Here is a 25,146-nt window from a genome sequence, read left to right on the forward strand (position 1 = left end):
CAATTATGTCAAGACCTAGCGTCTCCATTGGCGACATTACTGTCATTCGAATCCCTCAGCGTGTTCGCGTAGTTGTTATTGTCGAAACAATGGGTTTAGTTAACAGCAAGCGTGGCATTTCTGTTTCTGAGTGAACTTCAGTATATATATATATATGTGTGTGTGTGTCTGTGTGTGGAAATAAGTGTATACATTAGGACTCATTTTTCCGTGGTTCGATACAATATTAATGAGATCTAACATACAATAATGCCAAGGAATCTATAGGAGAAGTTAAAAGATAACTTGCCGTGGGCAGGAACCGAATCTGCGACCTTCGAATAACGCGTTAGATGCTCTACCAACTGAGCTACTACGGCGGCTATCCCCCAGCCAGTCAGTCAGCGCCACCTATAGCCACACCGGAGAGTGTAGCACACTCTTTATGCGCCTGTTTTAGCGTCACGTAGCACGTGAAATCATTACGATCTGGCAGCTGACCAATAGACCTTTATACACAACCTAAGTTAAGGCACCATGTCTGCCCGTACGAGACCCCCGTTAATAAATTAAGGAAAGAAGTCTATACTTAAAGGGGCCCTGCGACATTTTTGGCAAAGCCTTAGTTAGCCCCGGAACGCGTATAGCGATGATTACTCAGACAAATGCAACAAAAATTGTGCAAATTGGTGCACGGAAAGTTAAGTTATGAGTCCTCAAAGTTCAGAACTCGAGCAGACGACGCCGAGAAACGTTCTCTTTCGCATTTCCCTCGCCTGCTGACGTCAAAGACCGCTTCCTATCACACCACGCTTTTTTATAAAAACGTTCCGGAACTGTCACCTCATTGCGGCCTTCACAAAATACCAGGCTACCGCTATTTTTGACGGCGTCGTTGGCATTGTTACTACGAACCGCGTGCGTCGGGTAGCACTGTGCAAGATACGCACATACGCTTTGGACGGGGTCACTTCTCGACTTGCATGCAAGACGCATTCTACGGTGACACCAGCGCCCACCGCCTGTCGCTTTTTAGGCTCGCTAAAAAAGCGGCATGCGTTCCCACTTATAGTTGCTGGCGTATAGCCTCGATCGCAGGCTTTAATTGTTGTGTTGGTTGTTCTGAAAATACATCATTTAGAAACAAGAATAATTTCTTTGTGAAGAAGTATAAAAAAAGTTTTTCCTGTTTTTAGCATTCACTTGCATGGCCTAGCTACCCCAACGTGAATATTGGACGCCATTTCTTACGTCAAGCCAATCAAAAGCGAACGGAGTTTGTCGTCACGTCACATGATACGACGCCACTTCTTACAACGAAAATAGCCGATGTGTGTCGCTACAGTCTGAAATCATGGTAGTCTGGCCCGTGAAATAAAGTTATAACAGGGTCGATTTCAGCGTTACCATGTGCACAACGATATCGGCGCCTTCCACAGTACCAGAAGAACCGATGAAAAATACATGCTGAAATTGTAACGCAGGGCCCCTTTAAGGGCTCGTTTTCCCTTGTTTCACACAATATTAATGGGATCTAACAGACAATAATGCCAAGAAAAGCATAGGGAAGTTATTAGACAAAATTGAAATGTAAATGTGAAGTATATATATATATATATATATATATATATATATATATATATATATATATATATATATATATATATATATATATATATATATATATATATATATATATATATATAATCTAGCCGCCTACGACTGGCCGTGTCGATAAGCGGATATACACCAAAATTGGTGTGGCATAACATGAATGTATGTCGAGCACAATTTACTTGTCACAAAATGAAAATCATGACATGTATGCCATAAATATTATGTTTTACAATTCATGGTCTTGCATCTCTTGAGGTGGTTTCGTTCACATGACATATTGAAAAACTGATATGGCATGACATTACTGCATGGCGAACATAACTGACTGGCCCTAACGTGGAAATCATGACATGCACGTCATGCATGTCATGACTATACGCCACGCTCATGGTGTGCTCACGGTCGTTTCGCTAGCTTCACATATATAAAGTTTTGTGTTACCTGACAAGAATAAACGACAAAGTTAAATTACATGTCCAAACATGATAATCATGACATGCGTGTCATGTCAAACATGACTACATGCTACGCTCATAGTCTGCTTGCGGCCGCCTCCCCAGCTTCAAATATACCAAATTTGGTATTACGTGACTTAAATGGACGAAAAACACAAATGCCACGGGATGCCACGTGCAAACGTGATAATCACGACATGGAAGTCATGTACGGCATCATTTACGTCCACCTCGTAAAGTTGTGCTGATTTTAAAGTGACATATCAACCTTCCTCTTTCGCGCTTCGCATATCATTGATTCTCACTGTACGTGGAATCTGCCAATTTTTTTAAACCTGATTTTGTTATAAAGAACAAAGTTTGGGGCTCCTTGAGCAAGTTCCGTGATTAGGTGATTTAGGTGTTGTTCTTCAAAGGCCAATTCCGGCAATTTTTTTACCATGTCAAGGTAATTGTGTTTTTATGTTCCTTAGACACTCTTGTCATAAGACCAATAGCTGAAATGCTCAGGAAGTTTGAGAATAATTTTTAATAAGCAAGAAGGTGCCACACCGAAACCGAAACCAGACCAGGCGCCCTGTCTGCGTATGACGTACTATTTGGTAAAAACTGGAGGCCGTATAATAGTCCTGCCAGCGCGTAGTATGAAAACTGTGAAAGCGAGACCATCGAAGCGCCGGCCAAACACCACACAGGAAGCAAGAAAGCTCTCCCGTTCTTTATCCGTGCCACCAACAACACCGTCACCTTGTGGCCAGCACAATAAACGTTGTAGCGGTCAAAGTAGCGATGCCATCGGCTGCTTCACTTCCGTTGACAAGCCAAACATGACGTCACACATGCAGTGTTGTCAATAATTCTGGCAAGCAATGTGAGCTTTTTAAGGCAATCTTTAAAATTCATTTTCAAAGAATGAGCGCATCTCTGAAGCCTGTGATTTGGCATAAATGACGGAAATATCTAATCGAACGTACCCAGCGAATTTCATTGAGATCCACTGACCTCGAAAATTGCCGGAGTTGGCCTTTAAAGCATCGTAGAAGTATGGAATTAGCGACGAGTGGTATATCAATATCCTTTCACGTATGCAGATAAGAAGCAATAATTTTAGTGCGCATGTTCGTATACAGCGATACTGTGCAATATAATGTGAGTCTGAACAAGTTGTTTATTGTTTCGCACTTTGTCCAGTAGAGTGCTTTATCTGGTGTTACCGCCTTCTGGGCGCTGCTCTAAGAAAAGTAACACTTTATAAACGGCCATCGATCCCAGCTTAGCAGGATACACGCATCTACCTCTGAGCGAAGTATTTTGTTCGCCTTTTCATACTAACCCAAACTTATTTATTTCGTGTGCATACCGTTGGACTGAATTCACGTTTTAACACGCAATACATAGCGAAAACATCGTTCTTTTATCGACTCTCGATGTAGCGCATTGTCCTGTCATTTATTCAGGGGGTACTGTGTCGTACTTTTATCCCCTATGCTTTCATTGATCGTACTCCTGATGTGCGGGCATCTAGGTTTGAAATATCTATACACTTTTGCGATGAAAGAACGTACAAAGACAAACTAAGTAACTCCCCAGAACTTGTTCTTTATCTGCAGTCTGTCCCCAGTTGAAGGGTTGGGCGGTAGTGGTTTACCCGTATCACGATACAACACCCCATTACGTGCACGCAGGCCTGCGGTTCGAGCGACTCTAGAAGAGCAGTTGCTTGAAGCACGCTTTGTTCTGCTGAAAGTTCCGGACGCACAAGCTGCTTGATTGGTTTTGCTTTTCTTTTTACCTGATACGGTTGGTGTTACTAACGCTTTCTCTGATGCTGCACTTGCCTTTGTTCCAGCGGCCAACGCAGCGGTTGCAGCAGCCGCCAGTAAGCCTTCCGAAGCCGCCAACCACAGAATCGCGGAATTGTCGGTGATTGCACTTCCACTTCTGCATTGTGCGGACCACACAGCGGTCATTTCATGGGCGACGCAAGCTTGGGCCACCTGCTGCTTCATGCCGAACGCGCAACACCGACGGCGGATAGACGTGTCCGTCTCTCTTTGTTCTAAATGAATGAATGAAAGAAAGAAAGAAAGAAAGAAAGAAAGAAAGAAAGAAAGAAAGAAAGAAAGAAAGAAAGAAAGAAAGAAAGAAAGAAAGAAAGAAAGAAAGAAAGAAAGAAAGAAAGAAAGGTTTTTGTGCTCGGTGCGAAATCCTTCCTGAGTGAGTTGGGTAAGCTCTTGATGGCAGTGCACGTCAGTGCGCACACATTAGCAACACCACTTTTTAAAAACTTATTTCTCTTTTTTAAAACCTATTTCTGCACGCGTGTGTAAGTCGGGGAGTTTTTCTTTGTGTGTTTCCCATGTCTTTCGTGTGAGCGCTGCAGACGTTTTTCTCTCTCCTCTCTCTCTCTCTCTCTCTCTCGGCCTAACTTTGCCCAGTTTCATTTCTAGGCCCGTCATTCTTCATTTTTTCTCGGGGCCGCGATTCCGGTCAGCCGGCCTCCAATCGACTCGACAGGATGGGCACGAGCCGCAGCGAACGGAAACCACACTTTTCATGACCTACGCCGCAACACAGCCGCATCTGTGTTACCCTGTCAGACAGAAAAGCAGGAAGAAGCTCCCAAATAATGACTCCACGACCATGGCGTGTGTTCCAGTCTCACGAGGACATTTCTGACACGTAGATCTGCCCACGACTTCAAATGAAAATAAAGGGTTTGATGGAGCATTGTGTACGCTGCATGGAATGGTTGCCAGCGATGAAAAACAAGGATAGCCTCGGGCATAGCTTTTCGTGTCCCCTTTCACAGGCTTCGTTCCAGCCGCAACCATGGCACGCAGACAAGTAAATGATAGCTCTTCAAGTAAGGCTCTTTTCGTGTGGTTTCACGTTTCAGGATGGTCATGTAATGGAACAATCGAGCAGTTAACATGAGTACCCGCAAAACATTAAATGACGGAGGAAAGAACAACAAAAAAGATGCGTTCGTATATAACAATATTTCCGAATCAAGTAAGATACGGTAAAAATTAACTAGAAATACTTCAAATCAAATATTCTGCAGTTAATCACTAAGTTTAAATGTAAACTTTGTGTATATGTTTTCGTTCTAGAGATAATTAGGTACATATACTTGTGGTTTTCAAGCGTCCATGAAGGACCTTTAGCCAATGATTCATTATACTAAAATTTAAGAATCAACAGTTGCGTGCTGCACACGCATGCTCAGTAACTGGTCTCTTACGTGCAAAATTGATCTTTCCTAAGTAACCTTGAGATTGTTCGTCCGCCATCACCATAGTGTCGAAAAATGTCTGGCCAACTTTTTTTTTATGAGATCGTAAAGTAGGTACAAGACGCAAGAGACTTCGCGTCCGCAACGGCACCAAATACACTTCCTTTGAAGGAAGCTCGCTTCTTCTGGGTTTTTAGCCCCAAGTGCAAATCACGTGTATTTTTTGGTAACCTATAAGTAGTTCTTCTCGAAGGCGATGAAAAATATTCATGGTTATGTTCTCATGTGTATAATATCTTCCTCTATATATTGTGTTGTTGGGATAGTTCATACTGAAAAAATGTTAAGGACGCAACCCTCGTAGACGAAAAAAAAAGAGGACAAGATAGAACATCACTTGCAACTAAATTTATTTGAAGAAAGGCTCCTTTTTATACATGCAGACATGTTCGCAGTTCCAGCTGCACACTGCAAGGCAATGGCGAACAATCACACGTTCAGGACATCATGATATCATAAAATTGCGGTTTTGCTTTACGCAGGGTGACAGACGGGTCACTGATGCACACATCTTGTTTCACATTATTAAAATATGCCTACAACAGTAAAAGTCCCGAAGTTTCTGCAAAATCTTGACACCGGTGGCTCCGACTTCTCTGGATGATGATTATTTGTTATATTCGATTATACACGCGGAACTGTTCTCAATATTTCAGTTTTGCATCGAACAGAATAAAGTATTTTCTTTTGATAGTAGCACAGGCATCTCAGTTGATAACTTCAATACTTTGTTAGACTTCCATATTTCCTCGACCTTCGTTTGTTGCGAGGATCACTACTATATCCAGCGTCAAGGTATCTGGAATGGGTGGTGCATCACTCCAGCCAATTTTGTTGTTTGTTTTTAGCTACTATTGGCCGAAAGTTGGCTTCGATTTTTGAAGACGCCAACATGCCAAGTGCTGCACGCCTTTAAATGTGTTGACAATTTTTTAGTGATTTTAAAAGCTAACCCTGCTGTAACAGCCATTTATGCGGTGGATGATGTTCTTCTTTTGTTTAGGCATGACAACGAGAGTTCTTGTGCACAAGCGCTGCCTTTAGTTCACAATATGCGTTTTTTTTGTTTATCCTTGACGCTACCGGAGTGACACATTTGCTGGGCCTACTGCTATCGCTTTCATGAAAATTTTTATATGAACCTTGTTAAAAAGGCAATAGCAACACTGTTCATTGAATCAGCGTTGACGTATTTCTGTGCTCACAAAATGCACGAAACTTTTAGCATCAAGTAGACAAGCTTAATTCACTTGTATTAGCCCCGAGAACCAACAATGCCGGTGTGGCAGTCAGGGCGAAATGACGTCACAGCAAGGACTTGCTGGCTCCATGGTTGACTATCACCTTTTCCCGCGCCCACTCTTACGCGATGCGGTGGTGAAAACTGCTCATCGTTGCGATGCAAATCTACCAAGGTAGAATGCGGCTGCTTACACTGCTATCGAAAGTTAATTGAGCTGCGGAAAGTTGCAATTTTCTAAAAACCAGACTCTCGCCTAAACAGGAGATTCACTGTGATAATGGTGGGGAATTAGAAAAAGTCATTCGCAGTTGTCACTGCTTACGCCAAGAAACTAGTGCTGAATGTATTTACGCTGATGATTCTGACTTGATTACAACTTGGCGTGCACTCCAGGATTAAAATACATGTGTCCCCAAAAACTACAAAGAATAAATTTATTCGCAGTTTTTACGCACATTATTAGGGTGATTTGACAAAGTTGCTATTTTCGCTAAAAGGAATGTTTGATGGTCTACCATAATTTTTTTAGTATATCCAGAATGTATACGGTTACACACAAAACGTTCTGAGAAATGCTGAGATATGTTAGTGTACTTTAGTTACCTAAGTAATTTTTGTAAACAGCTAGTCACCAGAAATTACGTGGCCATATATTCCGATTTACATGAACTTGTTGCCCGATCAAACACCGCGTCAAAAGCGGTAATGGTCAATTCCCGTGGGAGCACTATTGATTACAATCGTTTGCCAAACAATTTAAACTCGAAATGAGTGTTGTGAATGATTTTGATGGTGTTCTCAGCGATGTGGCCCACGTAATAATTAAACGGTGTTCAGCTCAGTGAGACAGTGTCTGGTCTCGCAGGTCATATCCACATACAAGTTGATGAAGATCAGGTGTAGGTGTAAGAGTGCTGTTGCTAGGATGCTGCATGAAGTTTTTGAAATTAACTTCAACTCGTTATTTTTAGTGAAATGAAGACCCTAAATTACTGCGAGGAAAGCGTCAAACTACTTTACGAGTGAGCAAGTACCTAAAAAAACAAATACAACTGCTGCGGTGGTATTCCCGTCCAAGCGCTTTGGAGATGCTTTGCAAGCCTCGATACTGCATGGTTTTTTTGCAACTGTGCATATAGAGCTTGTTACACAGGCGAAAAAAAAAACCCCCACGGCCAGATAGTCACGAGTTGATTAATTGATTTGTGGGGTTTAACGTCCCAAAACCACCATATGATTATGAGAGACGCCGTAGTGGAGGGCTCCGGAAATTTCGACCACCTGGGGTTCTTTAACGTGCGCCCAAATCTGAGCACACGGGCCTACAACATTTCCGCCTCCATCGGAAATGCAGCCGCCGCAGCCGGGAATCGAACCCGCGACCTGCGGGTCAGCAGCCGAGTACCTTAGCCACTAGACCACCGCGGCGGGGTGATATTCACGAGTGTTCGATACAAATAAAGCTTTTGGAAGTGAGAACATCATGCCTCAGAAAAGAACCGCTTGAGAAGAAAGTGACGTATTAGTATAAATATGCTGTCATATGTGTGAAAACCACGACTTGAATACGGGACACGTCGTACAATAGCTTTGTATCTAAGCACAAACATGTTCTTGAACTTCACTCACGTCGGCATGCGAATGCTGCGGCCGAGAATCGGACCCATTGTCGAGTTTAGCAGCGCGACAACACAAAACTGATCAAAATGTACGGTGGAGCACGGTAACCGTTGGTGATTGTACTAAACAAAAGTTTTCAGTCGTTTTACTACGAGCATTATCGATGCTGTTTTCGTCATTCATCTTAAGCTTGAGTCAAGTGAAAAGCGATCGCAAACAGCGGAACGGGGTAAGGGGGGTGCTAGCCCCTCCACCAAAAAGAGGTAGGGGGGCTGAGCCCCTCCCCCCACTTTCGACAGTCGTCAATGTTGGCTGCACGATGGGGAAACGAACAACAAAGGAAATGTTTTCATTGACCGTGGTCAGGAATCACTCAGTTATAATGTTATGGGGGGATCAATATATTACGAGAAAATGTTACATATAATGAAATAATTCCAACAAATCTGCTGTGAAGATTTTTCTAGTAGACTCTTTGCGGTGCGGACCGCTGTACAACGGTTTCGCGCCTTGTGCTGTAACATTGTAGAGCAGGCTAGCCCTGAACAGGGCCCTATAAGTTTACATCACACGCTTTTATTCTGCTGTGCCTGCCTGGCTCAAGCGGCTACAGATGGGAATGAACAAGGTTTTTGTGAACTAATGAAACCACTTTCTGCTTCACGAAAATAATTTTCTTCCGTAGAAAAAGAATAGCATCACCACTGCTCTGTCTAAGCTGCTGTGAGCCTATGAGTGGGATGAATTCTTTTCAATGTTTGGTTTTGCCGTAATGAAAGAGGGAAAAAAGGTTTGCGCTTAAGTCCCCAATCACCCAAATCAGTGATCAGTTTTGCTTATCGTACCTTGTAACGGTGGCAGCAGCTTTTAAAATGGCGACGAATAAAACGGTGGAATCGAGCAGTGGGAAGCTCAGCTGCTAGTATTTCGCTGGAACTTGATCCCACAAACCAGGGAGATAGTTCTTGAACTTGATCCCACAAACCAGGGAAGTCCGTGGTTTTTTGCACTAAGTAGACTTAAAGAAGCGCGCACATTCAGCGCTGCTTATTACTCTCTATTTTTCGGCAAGGATAAACCAATTGTATTTATGCAGAGAGTTGTGAGGTGATGCATAAAAAATCGCCGCCATATCGACAAAGTGATGTGATGTAAGAGGCGCTTGCTCGGAGTCGATCGCGCAACCCACGAATATTCCGTGTGCATCTCCCATCATCATATATAGACATAACAACGTTAGTATACATCCCAGCACTGTCCGTTTGCATGTTTCTGCGCATACCACATACTTTGTAGCAGAAAACTGTGTATTGCTTGCAATGTTTTCATACAGTCATAACCATATCGCACAAGTGCCTGTTTTTATTGATAGTGACACGATATATTTCATATGATATATTGATATGTGGGGTTTAACGTCCCAAAACTACCATATGATTATAAGAGATGCCGTAGTGAAAGGCTTCGGAAATTTCGACCACCTGGGGTTCTTCGTGCACCCAAATCTGAGCACACGGGCCTACAACATTTCCACCTCCATCGGAAATGCAGCCACCGCAGCCGGGATTCGATCTCGCGACCTGCGGGTCAGCAGCGGAGTACCTTCGTCACTAGACCACCGTGATGGGGCATGCCATATCTATGAAGATAATAGCGACGCGCGCTAGTGGCCCCCACCGTACTCATCTCTTTAAAAAAGTGCGTTTTTGCGTGTACCCTGTATTCCCCGACGAAGGCAGGCTCTCAACTTTGGAAGAAATAAACATATATATATATATATATATATATATATATATATATATATATATATATATATATATATATATATATATTTATATATGTATGTATATATATATATATATATATATATATATATTCCGCGAACGAATTAGGTAAGCTTGCCTCCCCCCCCCCCTTTTTACCTACTGGTCAAGTAGTTGGTACGCCACTGCACAGGACAAGCACGAACAACTGTCACAATTTTTCCTGCGTCGTGTGTCAGCAGCGCACTCCTTTTGTAAACGTAGTCGTGGCCGCGTGCGAAATGACCTTCGTCCTCTCCAGCATTACGAGTCTGGTATAAGCGCGCGCGCAGGAGAGACCATGCTCCGTGGAGGCCACTCTATATATAGTTGAGGTTGCGCTTCACCCAACGCGAGCCTGTCGTGCCATCTCGCTACTGATAACGATTACGCGCTAAAGTTTCTAAGCTCTGAGGACTACCAAATGGTGTTTGCTGTATAGAAATTGCTTGCCGTTAGCTGTTCAGTCATCGTACGCTCCGTAGTATAGCGGTTACGGCCCGCGCTTGGAATCTGTAGGTCATGGGTTCGATTCCGCGCGAGAGATTTTGCCTTTTGTTTTTAAATTCGAAGTGTTTCTTAGCAAACTTTGGTGACTTGGAGCGTATCTATCTATCTATCTAGCTGCCTACGACTTTCAGCTATCCTGGCCGTTTCGATAAGGTATCGATGCGAAAGTTGGTATGGCATAACATGACTGTATGACGAGCATAAGTGGCTAGTCATAACATGAAAATCATGACATGTATGTAATCAATGTCATAATTTACATTTCATGGTCGTGCATTTCTTTCGGGGGTTTCGTTCACATGACATATTGCAAAACAAAACTGGCATGCTATGACATAACTGCATGACAAACGTGATAGACCCTAACGTGGAAATCCTTACATGCATGTCATGTAAGAACATGACTACATGCCACGCTCATGATGCACTCACGGCTGGTTCGCTAGCTTCACATATATTAAATAATGTATTACGTGATGTCAATGGACAACGAGGGTATATGACTGGTGCAAACATGATAAACTCTATATTCGTGTCATGTAAAAACATGACTACATGCCATGCTCAATTATGCACTCGTGGCCGTTTCGCAAGCTTAACATATACGGAATTTTGTATTACGTGACGCGAACGGACGACGAAGGTAGATGACTCCTCCAAACTTAATAATAATGACATGCGTGTCAAGTTAAACATGACGACATGCTACGCTCTTAGTGCGCTCGCGGTCGTTCAGCTAGCTTCAATTATACCAAATTTGGTGTTACGTGATGTGAATGGATGACGAATGTATATGCCTGGCGCAAACATAATAATCATGACATGCGTGCCATGTTTGAACATGACAACGTACCACGCTCATGATGCGCTTGCCGCCATTTCGCTAGCTTCGCATGTTACGAAAATTTGATACTACGTCACGTAAATGAATGGCGAAGGCTTGTGACCGATTCAAACATGATAATCATGAGATGCATGTCATGTAAAAACATGACTACATGCCACACTCATGATGGGCTCGCGGCCGTTTCGCTAGCTTCACATATGACATGTGGGGTTTAACGTCCCAAAACCACCATATGATTATGAGAGATGCCGCAGTGGAGGGCTTCGGAAATTTTCACCACCTGGGGTTCTTTAACGTGCGCCCAAATCTGAGCACACGGGCCTACAACATTTTCGCCTCCATCGGAAATGCAGCTGCCGCAGCAGGGATTCGATCCCGTGACCTGCTGGTCAGCAGCCGAGTACCTTAGCCACTAGATCACCGCGGCGGGGCATCGCTAGCTCCGCGTATAGCAAATTTGGTATCACTTGACGTGAATAGACGACGATGATAAATTACACGTTCAAACATTATAATCATGGCATGGAAGTATTGTACGGCATAATTTGCATCTGCTTCGTAACGTTGTGCTGATTTCAAAGTGACATATCAGCCTTCTTCATTCGGGCTTCGCATATAATCGATTCCCACTGTACGTGGGATCTGCCAATTTTCCTTCTTTGCAGTCTCACTCTATATATTTTTCAATGTCACTCCCGTGACGGCCGTACGCTAGCGGAACCATGGTGTATCCCGGCATAAAACACTTTCATGTTAAAATGTGTAACTGTTGATGTAGTTCTAAACATTGGCATGTGCAGGGTTCTCCAGTGGTGGAGGGGGGGGGGTTGAAGGCACATTGTGACATCTGCATTTCCAATATTTGAGGAAAGCATGTACGATTTCAACTGTATACGAGCGCAATCTTTTCAGGGAGATTCACAAACCCCGTGTGCAACTTGTGCGCTACTCTTCGCAGCGCCATATTGACTTCCTGCTTGTTGCAGCTATCGAGATACGTGTCGCCTGCAGTAGAGGTTCACCAGGTTGTCTACCAGCAGATGTCACATCGCCTTACAGGATAAGCGCTTGTGGGAAGAGCAGAAGGAGGAGGAATAAACTGCAATATTCAGGAATAATTGGGGTAATGAGGTAGTCAGGTTGAATGGGGGGCTAGGTAGGCTGCAATACAGATGTGAAAGAAGTAGAGTGGATGAAAAGTCAACTTGCTGCCAAAAGCGACCTAACCTGCAACGTTCAAGTTTACTTTCTTTGGCTTCATTATCTGCTTGTTTTCATTTGTGCCATAGTTATGACATCCCTATGGAAAATTTAGGCAAACTGTGTTTGAAAGGCGGAAGTCTTGGGTATCTCATCAAACGAAAAAATTGGCCGTCGGCGTCCCACGGGGCCAGTAACAAAACGATTGATAGAGAAAAATTGTCACGCGATGTTGTCATCATATGGCGTCACCATGACGTCATTTTGGCGAGCAACATTGTTATACCATGGCCACATGGTCAATGGGTGATCAGCCATGATGAAAATATGGAAACAGGTGAGGTACCTGCTATCCTAGAGGCAGTGAAAAACCAGGTGAGGTGCAAGAAGCTTTCGGCGGGTGGCGAGCCAAAATCGACTGAGAAGGAAAATAACGCGTCTTTGGTCTTCAGGTAAATTTTAGTGAATGCACAAGGGACCCTGTGAGATTTCTTCGTTGGAATAACAAAGGTGTTCAAAGACAGTTCTATGCGTGATCATGACGCACGTATGGACCTACTCTATGTTTGTAAACATCGGTATGCGCCGTCGACACACTGAAGCTCTTGTAGCGGCGCCGCAGCATGTTGTCTCCGACGACCAGCCTAAAACTTGTCACATCCCCCTATGATCCCGTGACAACTTGTACAGCAACTGCAAAGCCACCTCCGAACGCCGCGCGTCGAGGTGCATAGCGCGTGTTCACAAGGGGCGGCCGTGTGGTTGCGCCAGGTGAAGTTTTCGCGACCACTACAGGGACTCTGAACAGAACCTGTAAAGAGAGCGGTGACGTGCAACTCTTCCTGGGAAAACCTTACAATAACATCAGGTATCTTGACGCCACGAATGTCACTGATTCGCCCAGAGCCATTGACGTTGCTGTAGTCTGGGTCGCATGTGTACTTTTAATTAGTTGATTAATGTAAAAATTCACTTCCTAGCATCGTAAGACACTCCTTGCTGTGATATTGCTGGCCTATTTGCTGTCCTATTTGAGGTAACTGTTTTCAGACTTTGCCGTTTTTGGTAAACCAATCACGTTTCAGCGCAATCTGAAGTAAAACAGAGAGCGATCAAACCACGAAAATAACTGGAGTGAATGTATTGGAGTTATTATTACGTAGTGAGCTTTATTATCCCAAGTTGTTTTGAGAAATTCTTTTCCGCAACAAAGTTCTGAAATTATGGTATTTGGTGTTGTTTGGCATGTTTGTGATTTTTTTAGATGCACTTGGATTGGCAACAAAAAACATAAAGTCATAGCATGGTATTTTACTTGTTTTTTGATATTAACAAAAGTCGTGGCAAAGAAGTGCACTGTTTTCTTTCTCTAGGCGCGCTCAAGCTTAATAAATTGCGAAAGTGGCGGAAATTACGTATATATTGCTGACCTTAATTTACAATCTGCTTTGAGCAGTCCTCACACACTTTTTTCTTTTCGTATGCACGCTGTGAGTGTGCGTGCGCGCGCTCACACGTGTGCGTGCGTGCGTGCATGCGTGCGTGTGTGTGTGTGTTTGTGTGTGTGTGTGTTTGTGTGTGTGTTTGTGTGTGTGCGTGTGTTTGTGTGTGTGTGCGTGTGTGTGCGTGCGTGCGTGCGTGTGCGTGCGTGCGTGTGTGTGTGTGTGTGTGTGTGTGTGTGTGTGTGTGTGTGTGTGTGTGTGTGTGTGTGTGTGTGTGTGTGTGTGTGTGTGTGTGTGTGTGTGTGTGTGTGTGTGTGTGTGTGTGTGTGTGTGTGTGTGTGTGTGTGTGTGTGTAGAGATAGAGGGGGTAACTTCAGATGGTAATCAAGCGTCTTGTAAATTGGCTCTCTCCGTAATCGTGTCTCAGAGGATGGCGACCCTGTACCGCCCTTGATAAGTGGCACTCGAGAAGAGCAATTGCATGCCACACGCTCATGGAAGGCTCGATTAGCCTGCGGCAAGCAACTATCCTCATCATCCTACAGGGTGCTCACAATGAAGGGGAATACTGCTTGTGTGACCATGTATATCATAATCATTATGGTACGCGTGTATGCAAAGTTCGGCTGCAAGCGTGAAGCTTAAAAATGGCAACCGATACGTTGCGTTAACGATAGGACGCGCCATCTTGTCAAGTTATTTCTAACATGCTCGAGAAACGCAGTGGATTTGCATAGTAAAGTGCTTGTACTCTGCTATTCGGAAATACCAGCGATCGAAAAGTGAAAGCCAGTGAAGGCAGTGATCTATTACATTTCATTCCAAAAAGCTTGCCCCTGAGAAGAGCTTGCTTTCTTCGATGTGACTGTAGAATGCTGTCCCAATCATTACGAAGTGACTTCTGCTATACCTCATACCTTTTACCTGTCATTTAAAATTCAGACGCCCTCGCTTCAATCTTCAATGTGGCTTCGTGAAGATTCATTGTTTGTCTTATTGCTTGTCTCGTGGTGGCACACTGTTGTTTTATATACTTCATTTTTAAACATCCGACATTATGATTAGTAACACCTTTATTTAAAGTGAGTTAAATCAATACATCTTCATTTTTTATTATTTTCTGCCATTATATCTTTCCCGAACCACGTTCCTGAGGCTACAAAATAAATGCGACTGCCTTTCTCCAGAAAGCGTTTGATTATACCTGAAAGACGGTGTATGAATTATGCCTTATCGATATGTTCTTGCTTGTCGATGTGTTAAAGTACCAACACCTTATGTGTACTGTACGTCATTTACACCTAAATCACATTTATTCTCTCACATGACACTGCTATTGTGCTGGTAAATGAATGAAGCCCAGATCGTAGGTAGGCTGATGATTCATCATGGTGGTGCTTCCTTCACGACGATAGATTGACGATACATGACGACGATAGATTGTGGTTGGGCCTTTTGTATTGTATAGGAAGCTTTAAACCACCAACTAGTCGAGCATTTTACGTGCTGTGACACCTGGTGCGATTATACTCTTCTGGAACGCAATATGATGTCATTAAAGTAACGACAAGACGCCTGTATAGTGCATCTTTTTAAAACAAAATTGCGAAGCGTGGACGTGAATGTGTGGTAGAACACTTAATGGCCACGCACAATGCTGGTATTCGGCTCCTGCTCGAACCACAACTTATATCAAGGTCACGTTTTCGTATCTCACCCGGCGCATCAAGGCTATAGCGTGGCATTGCAACAATGGGAACGTTATACAGGTTGTCTCAGTTAACTTTAGCCAGAGTTTAAAAATATGCCGGCACACGCAATTACGATGCGACCAAATGCATGTTGCTCACCCTTGCCTGGAGTTGAACTATGTTTGTGTTCTCAAATATTGTTTAATTTGATCTGTTTAATTCTATAACTTTTTGAGGAACGAAGATGTATAAAAAATTTCAATGAGAAAGTTGTAGATCGCTTTGCAAAACGTCCCATTAGATAGTTTTGAACTTTATATCTGTTATGTATTAGTGTTTTCCTGCTAATAACAAATGCCCGCGAAATACAAAAATAACACGTGACAAACCCGCTCGTGCGCCAGTCCGCACAATGATTCGCGTGCTTCCTAACGTTCCACGTACGAACGACCATACCATTTGCTCGATTGTGCTGTCTCGACAGGGCCGCAACGATGGTGGTGGCTTTACAATGAACACGTTTTGCTATCGGCCACAAAAACCATAATCACTATTACTACTTATCGCTGTCATGAACCGATGCGAGGGAAGCGTATTGTTCGAATGCGGAACGTAAGGGAGCACTAGAATCATCATGCGCACTGATGGGCGAGCGGGTTTGTCACGGGGTATTTTTCTGTATATTGTGGGCATTTGTAATTAGCAGAAAAACACTAATACTTAACAGATATAATGTTAAAAACTATCTATTCGGACTTCTTGCAGACTGTTCTACAACTTTCTCAATGAAATTATTGATCCATGTTCGTTCTTTCAAAAGTTAGTTAATTAAGCAGATCTAATTAAACAATGTTTGAGAACACAAAAAATAGTCTGACTAATTCCAGGCAACGGAGAGCAACATGGATTTAGTCGCGTCGTAATTGCGTGTGCCGGAATATTTTTAAGTCTGGCTAAAGTTGCCTGTAACACCCTGTATATGAAAGTTAAAAGGCTGATTCGATGAGGCGTTTAACCTAAAGTATACTTCGATGACGACTGGTGTATGTTTTTTCAGTTGCTAGAACAATGGGTGCGTAAGTTAGGGGCGACGTTTGTGTGCGTAAAAGTGTGTGGGCACGTGCAATGGGTAATAAACGTTCAACATTTTTCGGTGAAATACCAGTTAGGGATAACACTCTAGAGATTCTGCTACTGTCAACGCGTTGTACATTACTCAAAAGTTTTGGGAGCTGCTTGTCTTCATAAATCGCTGCTGTGTCTCATTTGCTTTCAGAAAAAGAGGATCGCGTGTTTTGATGCGTTGTCAAGGGTAACCATGATTATATGGTAGATTGCGAGGGTGGCTTGGGGTTTCTGCATCACGGCTCTCGTGTACCTGAAGCACGTTGCGTTTTAGCAATCAACTTAACTTTGAATGGTAAAAGATTTTAGTGACATTTATTGGAGATTTTATTAGAAGGCAGCTTTTTTAAATTTGCAAGAAAAGGGGATTAATGTTGTAGAACCATAACTTTGAATGAAACAATTCTTCTTTTTCACTGAAACATTTCTTCATCTGAGCTAGCAGAAGTCGCCATACATTGTTTTATTTCATACCTCTCAAGCGGTGTTGATCTGTCTTGGTCACTAACAGTTTGAACGAAAAGCATGAACTTAGCAACAATATAACTTATTTACATACTTTTTGCTTATCTTATTTCTGGCCTTAACATCTTACAAGTGTTGATGTTTTATGCGGGAGAAGCAAGAACTGTGTAACAATTTGCATTTGCTGTATGAAACAAAAAAGAAAAAATCTTGGGTGTGGTCCTATTTCTACTGTTATTATTCACTGCTTCGATGTAGATACAATTACCTTAAAGAAAAAATAGACCATTTCTACTCGCAAATAAGCGACTTTCCCAGAAAAACACGAGAACATAAGCATACCGTACGTTCTCGTTGAAACAAAGCATAAAGATATACAGTGTAACCAATACCAAAACATTTGCAGGAGGGCCTGTTTTTGTCAATGTTGGGACAAATACAGCTTCTCTCCCACTGAAAACACAAATCATGAGTCTGTCAGACATCGGTAAAACTAAGCTCTTACCGTGAGAGTCCTCATGACCAGTCCAATAAAAATACTGCGGTCGGTTTCAGATCAACGAGGGCAGTCCAGATCAGCGTTCGCACGCGTGTACGTCCGTGATCGTCGTCCGAAGACCACGCCCGTGGCAGTTGTGGTCGGCTCGATGAGCCGAAAGGGGCGACAGCCGCTGCGTCACTGTCGTCGCTGAGTTTTACGAGGATGAGCACGAAAGCACCATCAGAACTCAAAGAACTGTGCCGTGTACCGCCTGGCCGCAGAGTGTCTCGGTAGCATCACCCAATTCCAGTTTTATGGCGCATAACGGTTCAGTGACTTTTTTTTTTTTTTTTTTTTTTTTTTTTGTCAGGCGATCCTCGGAGCGCAACTCGCTCCCGCTTGCACTCATCCGTTCGCCGCCTGCAGAGGAGAGTTGGGCGACTGCCACAAGAGGCTAAACAGCGTAATGCATGGGTTTCTCCCCCTGGAGCCGCACACCTTATCGTTCTTTTTATTTTCGCTCCTCCCAGTCTGGCGCAAGGGTATGTTACCCGGCGGCCTCGGGGCGTGGAGGGATCGACCTGGTTACCGGGATACTTCTAGCTGACCGCGAGAACGCTGCCATACCGGCATGTGCGCGCGCTTCGCGAGATGGCTCGTCGCCTTTAGTTGCTTTCTTTTCTTTATCTTTTTCCATCTGTCTGCACGAAAGCTGCCCTCCTCCTCTAGTCGCTCTTGGGCTGCTTATTTTACGCTCGCGGTGCTCCTTACGAGAAACAAAGGGGGCCCAAATCGCTCGACCGTGAACGCTGCCGCCGGCCGAATCAGCGGGCGCAGACGCGAGAAGAGTGAAGGGAGAGCTCGGAGAATTGTTTGGCCTTGAAAACACTGCAGTGACAGCGCGCGCGCCCTCCTCCTCCTACCGTCGGCTTCCCTCCCTCGAGCTGAAAACCACCGACCCAATTTCACCCGGAGCGCCCGACATCTTCCCAACGATGCTGTTGCGTCCAGCCAAGGCTCTCCATAAGGATGCGCGCTTGTGAAACCATTCGCTAGAAGCGCGTTTAAGACAAGACGAGAGAACTCCTGCGCGCTTTGGAAGCTATAGCGTATAGTACTCGCCCCTTTAATTGCCATTCTAAATGTACACAGAATTTTTCCTTTCCTTTCCCCGTATGCGCATATCCTCTAACTTATCAGTAAAAGCATCAGGACGTTTATCTTTTTTTTGGAACCATTGAGATGTCAGGGTGTGAAATTCTCTCGATTTCACTCTCAGTTGTAGCGCTTGCAGTGAGTTCCTAGTTACTACAATCGGCCTCCGACTATGGATACAGGTGTGGACTGCAGGGCTGTGCACGGGTCCAAATTACTATAATCTGGCAGACATAAAGTAAACGGATGCACTGCACAACGAACAAGACAAAAAGCTCAAAACTGCACAAAAGAAACGCAGAAGCTTCCCCGCTTAGCGTAGGCTGATACAGCTATTAGCGCACTGAAGCATGACATCAAGAGATGCGTGATGAAGAGAAGGCAAGCCACGTTTAAACTGCAACAGAAAATGGAGTTGTTATCTGGCTCACTTTCGTAGCACGTATATGATGAGGAGCAACGTACTCGTATATACATTCGCTCACGGGCAGCCGCGCACGCAAAATGATCGCAAACACCCGCACAATCTGCGACAAGCTTGAAGCAATCGTAAGACTGCCGTTGTTCTCAGGAATGTCTGAAGCGACTTCCTTGTGTGCCTCTGCAATTGCCTAGACCTTTTTCCTCGAGCACGAAGTACGGGCAAGGAAAAACGTAGCCTTGATACATAGCGTAACGTAGCCTTGATGACACTCTGGGAGCAATAGATATGTGGGGCTTAACGTCTCAAAACCACCGTATGATTATGAGAGACGCCGTAGTGGAGGTATCCCGAAATTTCGACCACCTAAGGTTCTTTAGCGTGCACCCAAATCTGAGCACATGGGCCTGCAGCATTTTCGCGTCCATCGAAAATGCAGCCGCCGCAGCCGGGATTCGATCCCGCGACCTGTGGGTCAGCAGCCGAGTACTTTAGCCACTAGACCACCGCGGCGGAGCAAAAGAAAATCGTATTTGCTACACACTCTTCTAAGATGCCAGATGCACCACTCTACACCACAATACCAAAACGTCTGACGTGCGAATAAAACGTACGAACAGGAGATCAGGGGGCGACGTCACCTTGAAGTTCTCGCACAAACTCCCTGCAATTTTATACATTTCCCACCATCTACCAGGACCTACGTATGAAATGGATTGTCCCCTGAAGAGGTCAGGAACCTGACGCCTTAATTTTTAGAAAACTGCGTGAAACGAATGCGTACAAAACACGCAAGAACACTTCGAAAGCCGTTACATCACGACGAGATACATGCACACGAAGTTGACGCGAAACATAAAATTGAAATTTTTCTTCGTTTATTTTCTCTCCTGTAAGTAAACAGCCAGCAGGAGAGCTTTGATATGAATAATCATAAAAATTGACCGAGTTTTTTTTTACTTTAGTGTTGTTTCAAGGCTTTTGTCCTAAAAGCGAATGAAACTTGTAAACACAGCCGATGGTCTTTATGCACGTGTTCGGTGGAAGTTTGTGGGAAAAATGGTGAGAGAGCAGCCACCGTAGACAATAATATGTGCCAGACAACTATTCTCCTTCATTAAAAGTCGTTAACGTGGATGAGTGAGCATTGACACTTCGATAACGGGGTGGCTCTGAGCATGTTATACACTCATTCGGTCATCTACTACTCCTCTTCACGTGATGAAGACTCATTACATAAAGTAGGGCGCATTCTTTACTACCCCTCCCAAGCTCTTATATGTGAGCCACGGCGACCAACAGAAGCACCTCGGGGCGGTGCGTGCGCAGCTACCGATCTATTCAAACGTTGCACGTGTGGCCGACTTAAGGAGCGTAGCATTCCGCGCCAACGATGAATCACGAAGGGCTAAAAAATTAAGGAAACTAAAAATAGCCGCACCCCGTGCCACTTACCTATCGAGTAATCAACCCTGCTGTGGGAAGAGCGTATCTTGTTGATGCTGCGGCGCCGAACAGATCATCCTGACGTAATCTCCGTCCACCAAGACACTCACTGTGTCAACGTGGTCACTTGCACGTCTCGGGATCTTCGGGCAATAATCGCACACCCAAATAACCAGTTTAGGTCCCCATACGTTTTCTCGTGTATCGTGTGTATGTTCCAGTTATAGGGGTGTGTACAGCAATTAAAAAAGGACATGTGTTTATATGAGCGATTTAAAAGCAGAAACTTTTCAGGGCCCCAACTCCATTTTTTTAGAATTTAAGCAATCATGATAAGTATTCAACGTGTAATTTTTAAAAAAATCATAACTGGTGGCATATAAAACAACCTTGAATTTATCAGCCATGACTACCTTCGACCTTTCTCACTTTTAGGCGCAAAGCTCATTATGGCGTGGCTTGTGGGTCCCTCGTTTTAGTGCGTAACCACCGGTGGCACATACCCGAAATAGTGGTCCTTATAGAATATCCGCTCGATGGCGGCACTTGTTTATGATAAATACATGCTGAAAAGATGTGAGATTGCGGTACTTTGAGTGTTCACTAGATAGACGGACGGACGGAGGTACATACAGATGAACGGGCGAACTGACACACGCATGGCCGGACAGACAGACAAAGGGGCGGACGCATGGACGGACGGCCGCACGAACAGACACATGGAGGGACGGATGGACAGACAGGCGAACAAATGGATGGACGGAAGATTGGACGTACGAACGGACGCATGGATGGACGCATGGACGGATGGACGCACCGACGGTCACACGGATGGACGGACACACAAACAGACGCATGGACGCACGCATGGGCGAACGGAAGTGAGAACGAATGGACGAATGGAAGCACGGATGGACTGACGAACGCTGCGCCCCACCAATCATCATTCACTCCGTGAATATCCTGTGATTCCTTTCCCTCTCTAAAGACAATGTGTGTTATTTATGGTGACCAATTTATCATGTCAACTATAATTTTTTACTGTCTGTCATCCACTTTGGAGACACTCAAAATGTGTATAGTTTTCACGTAACGTCTGAACGTGCTAGTATCAAACATGTCGACCAAACTATAAAATATACTAATGTGTCAAACTATCACGCATGCATTCTTTTCTTTTGATTACGAACGTTTTAAAGCAATTGATTCATTTATGGGGTTTAACGTCCCAAAACCACATTATGATTTTGAGAGACGCCGTAGTGAAGGGCTCCGGAAATTTCGACCACCTGGGGTTCTTTAACATGCACCCAAATCTGAGCACACGAGCCTACAACATTTCCGCCTCCATCGGCAATGCAGCCACCGCAGCCGGGATTCGATCCCACGACCTGCGGGTCAGCAGCCGAGTACCTTAGCCACTAGACCACCGCGGCGGGGCGAACATTTTAAATCAAAAATTGTTATGAGATCAAAGCAAGGACTGATTTTAGCACCGATGCCCCCAATGTGCGTAACCACTATCACGCGAAATAAAAAAAGCTAAATAAATAATACCGAGGATAGAATGCGATTTGAACCCTGGCCCACTGCGTGGCAGCCCAGAATTCTGTGCTTGACACGCCATTGCAAATCTACCCTATGCAGGCTTCATGTCGGGTAAGAAATCGCGTTAACATGTGCAATAAAACGGTGTAGGCACACAAAGCGAATCGCGAGAAGACTTTCATTACAAAAGCCTCAGGTATGATTTTTCATAGTCGTGAGCCACAACATCAAAAAAGGGCACAAAATGCTTTACAAGTTTGTAGCAGGTACCCCGCTTCTCCGAAGAGAGAGATGTGTAAGAAAAGAGGAAAGCAGAGAGGTAAACCAGAAAATATGCTAGCCTGCACTGGTGTTGGCGAATGGGGAGTTTAAAGTGAGAGAGAGAGAAAAAAAAAATTATGAATAATATGGCGAAAAACAATCACAAGAGAAAAAGCAAGAGCATTCCACTCAGAGTCGTTTTGATAGGCCAGTAGATCACAGGATAGCGCTTGTGTAAGACCTTCTTCTGTGACTTTAGGTATGGATGAGGGCGTTAATAGTCTTTTTTTTTTTCTGATAAAGGTAGGTCGTCTAACTTGTTGAAAGCCTAACACGGATATTTCTCTGCGTGGTGTATTCCGTAAAGTCGAACAGCAGTATACGAATGGCCACGTGTCAGCACTGCGGTGACGAAAAATTATCCGAAGGATGACGAATGATGGTATAATAGACGCTTCTGTAGTATACATAGATTATGATTTGTGGCGTCTATAGTGGGTGCCATGCACGCCGGCTTCTCCTGGCTACCCCAAGAAGTTTTTAAAAAGGCTCTAGAATGGCCGCTCTTCCAGGTTTTGCTGTGACACTGCTGCGTGTTTCGCTGAGGTATAGTGTTTTTTTTAAGACGATAGTCATTCTTGGGGACCTTCAACGAAAAAAATTTGGTCTGTGTGTCTGTCTGTACATTTGTCTGTTTGTCTGCCCTAACATTACTCTAAACGGCACCAAACAGCCAACCCCATCCACAGCGCCCACCAATATTGCTCAAGGTTTAGCGTTTATAGTTGTGCGATTTTCAATAAAAAGCAAATATTGCGCATATATGAGGCGCCATGACAACACGTCAATGTTTTGTATAATTGATTGATTTGTGGGTTTTAACGTCCCAAAACCACCATTTGATTATGAGAGACGCCGTAGTGGAGGGCTCCGGAAATTTTGACCACCTGGGGTTCTTTAACGTGCACCCAAATCTGAGTACACGGGCCTACAACGTTTCCGCCTCCATTGGAAATGTTTTGTATGTCTGCATTTATACTAGAAGAGTCACCCACAAGTAACTCTAAGGACTGTAGCGTTTATCGCGCTGCGCTGACAGTGCAACGCGATGATCAAGAAGGTGCTTCCAACGCTTTGCTACGACGACACGGTGGTGGTACCTGCCCGTCGCTTTGAATTCTACACCTTATCACCTCCAAGACTGGCGCGCATCTTTCTCCGCGGTCACGCACGCCTTCGTTTTCGAAGATAACGGCCAGATGGCACTCGTGTCTAACATGCCTAGATGCGCTTGTTCGCCTCCGCTACATGCTCGAGGCACTCTAACGCAGCGCCTGCAGAGTACCATTCACTCATTTTCTTGCGCAGAACATCAAATAAACGTTTTGTTCACTCTCTCTAGACGCAAGACTATCGTCTTTCAACGACCTCTACAGTGTAACATGAAGATTCGGGCCATTTTTTTTATCAGATTATCATACTTTGGCGTTCACATCGCTAGGCACAAGGCCAACTGAAGCTTTCGTGTTATCATGCTGCTTCTTTATGCAACTTATGAACGCGTTATGCTACTCATGATATATTGGGTTTAACGTATGAGAGACGCGGTGGTGGAGGGCTCTTAAAATTTTGACCACCTTGGTTTTTTTTTTAACGAGCGTTCTCTTATGACGTGATTGAAGTAACGAGATCGTTTTTGCAAACTATATACAGGTCTTTCCTGCATTTAGCTGCACTATACGTACTTTCTCGTCGCCATGGCGGCATAACAGGGAAGAATATGCACTTATAAAAAACTTGCCAGTGGGCATGAACTTCGTCCACTGCACTTGGATCACTCAGCACAGTACAACTGAAACGGTGGAATGAATCGATGGAGGACAATTGTTTAAAAAACATGTACTTTGCGTACCCCGTGCTGCTGTGAGCTTAGAAGATAGTGGAGTCAAAGAAAAGTGAGACTTTTTGCTGAAAATTCCTGCGGACATGGCAAAGCAGTCATATGTGCAATACGCATTCATACAATTATTACTTAGACTACTTATTAGTGCATTAACTAGTGCTTTCAGTGGGCTTTTGGCCATTGCTTATTTCATGAAGGCACGTGCTGAAAGCATGTTTTTAAAAACTAATTGGAGATAAACACACGACATCTTCACGCACCCACACACCCAGGCATCAAACACACACAGCGCTTGAAAACGTCCTGCATGCTGCTACAAACAGTGTGCCTACCTCGACTTTCGAGAAATACGCACTCTAATATAATGGGGTTAAACGCGTTGCCTCTGCTTTTGTTTCCCTTTTTCATTCCTGTCTCTCTATTTATTGCCCCTATCTGCATTTGTACACCGTCCTTCTTGGCAGGCTTTGTGCCCCTTCAGAAGCAACTTTCTGTCTTTGGCCTTCCTTCTTCTTCCTCCTCCCGTCCCCCTTATATGTCTATTTGTATGAGCTAATTGCAAGAGATTGCGGCCATAAGACGAGGAGAGACGGAAGGCAGATACGATGAGAAAAGGTGCACATACAGGCACGAACTA

General features: G+C 44.1%; 1 protein-coding gene across 1 annotated transcript in view; it reads right to left on the reverse strand.

The window, feature by feature from the left end:
- LOC119177009 (uncharacterized) overlaps positions 1 to 18,066 on the reverse strand; it is a 57,371-nt gene extending 39,305 nt beyond the window's left edge. The window contains exon 1 of the mRNA XM_037428357.2: positions 17,800 to 18,066. Within this exon, the coding sequence (XP_037284254.2) occupies positions 17,800 to 17,814 (15 nt within the window). The 5' untranslated portion in view covers positions 17,815 to 18,066. The remainder of the gene's footprint in view (positions 1 to 17,799) is intronic.
- Between the last annotated feature and the right edge of the window lie 7,080 nt (positions 18,067 to 25,146).

The sequence above is a fragment of the Rhipicephalus microplus genome, chromosome X (genome assembly GCF_043290135.1).
Source record: "Rhipicephalus microplus isolate Deutch F79 chromosome X, USDA_Rmic, whole genome shotgun sequence".
In the NCBI taxonomy this organism is placed as follows: Eukaryota; Metazoa; Arthropoda; class Arachnida; order Ixodida; family Ixodidae; genus Rhipicephalus; species Rhipicephalus microplus.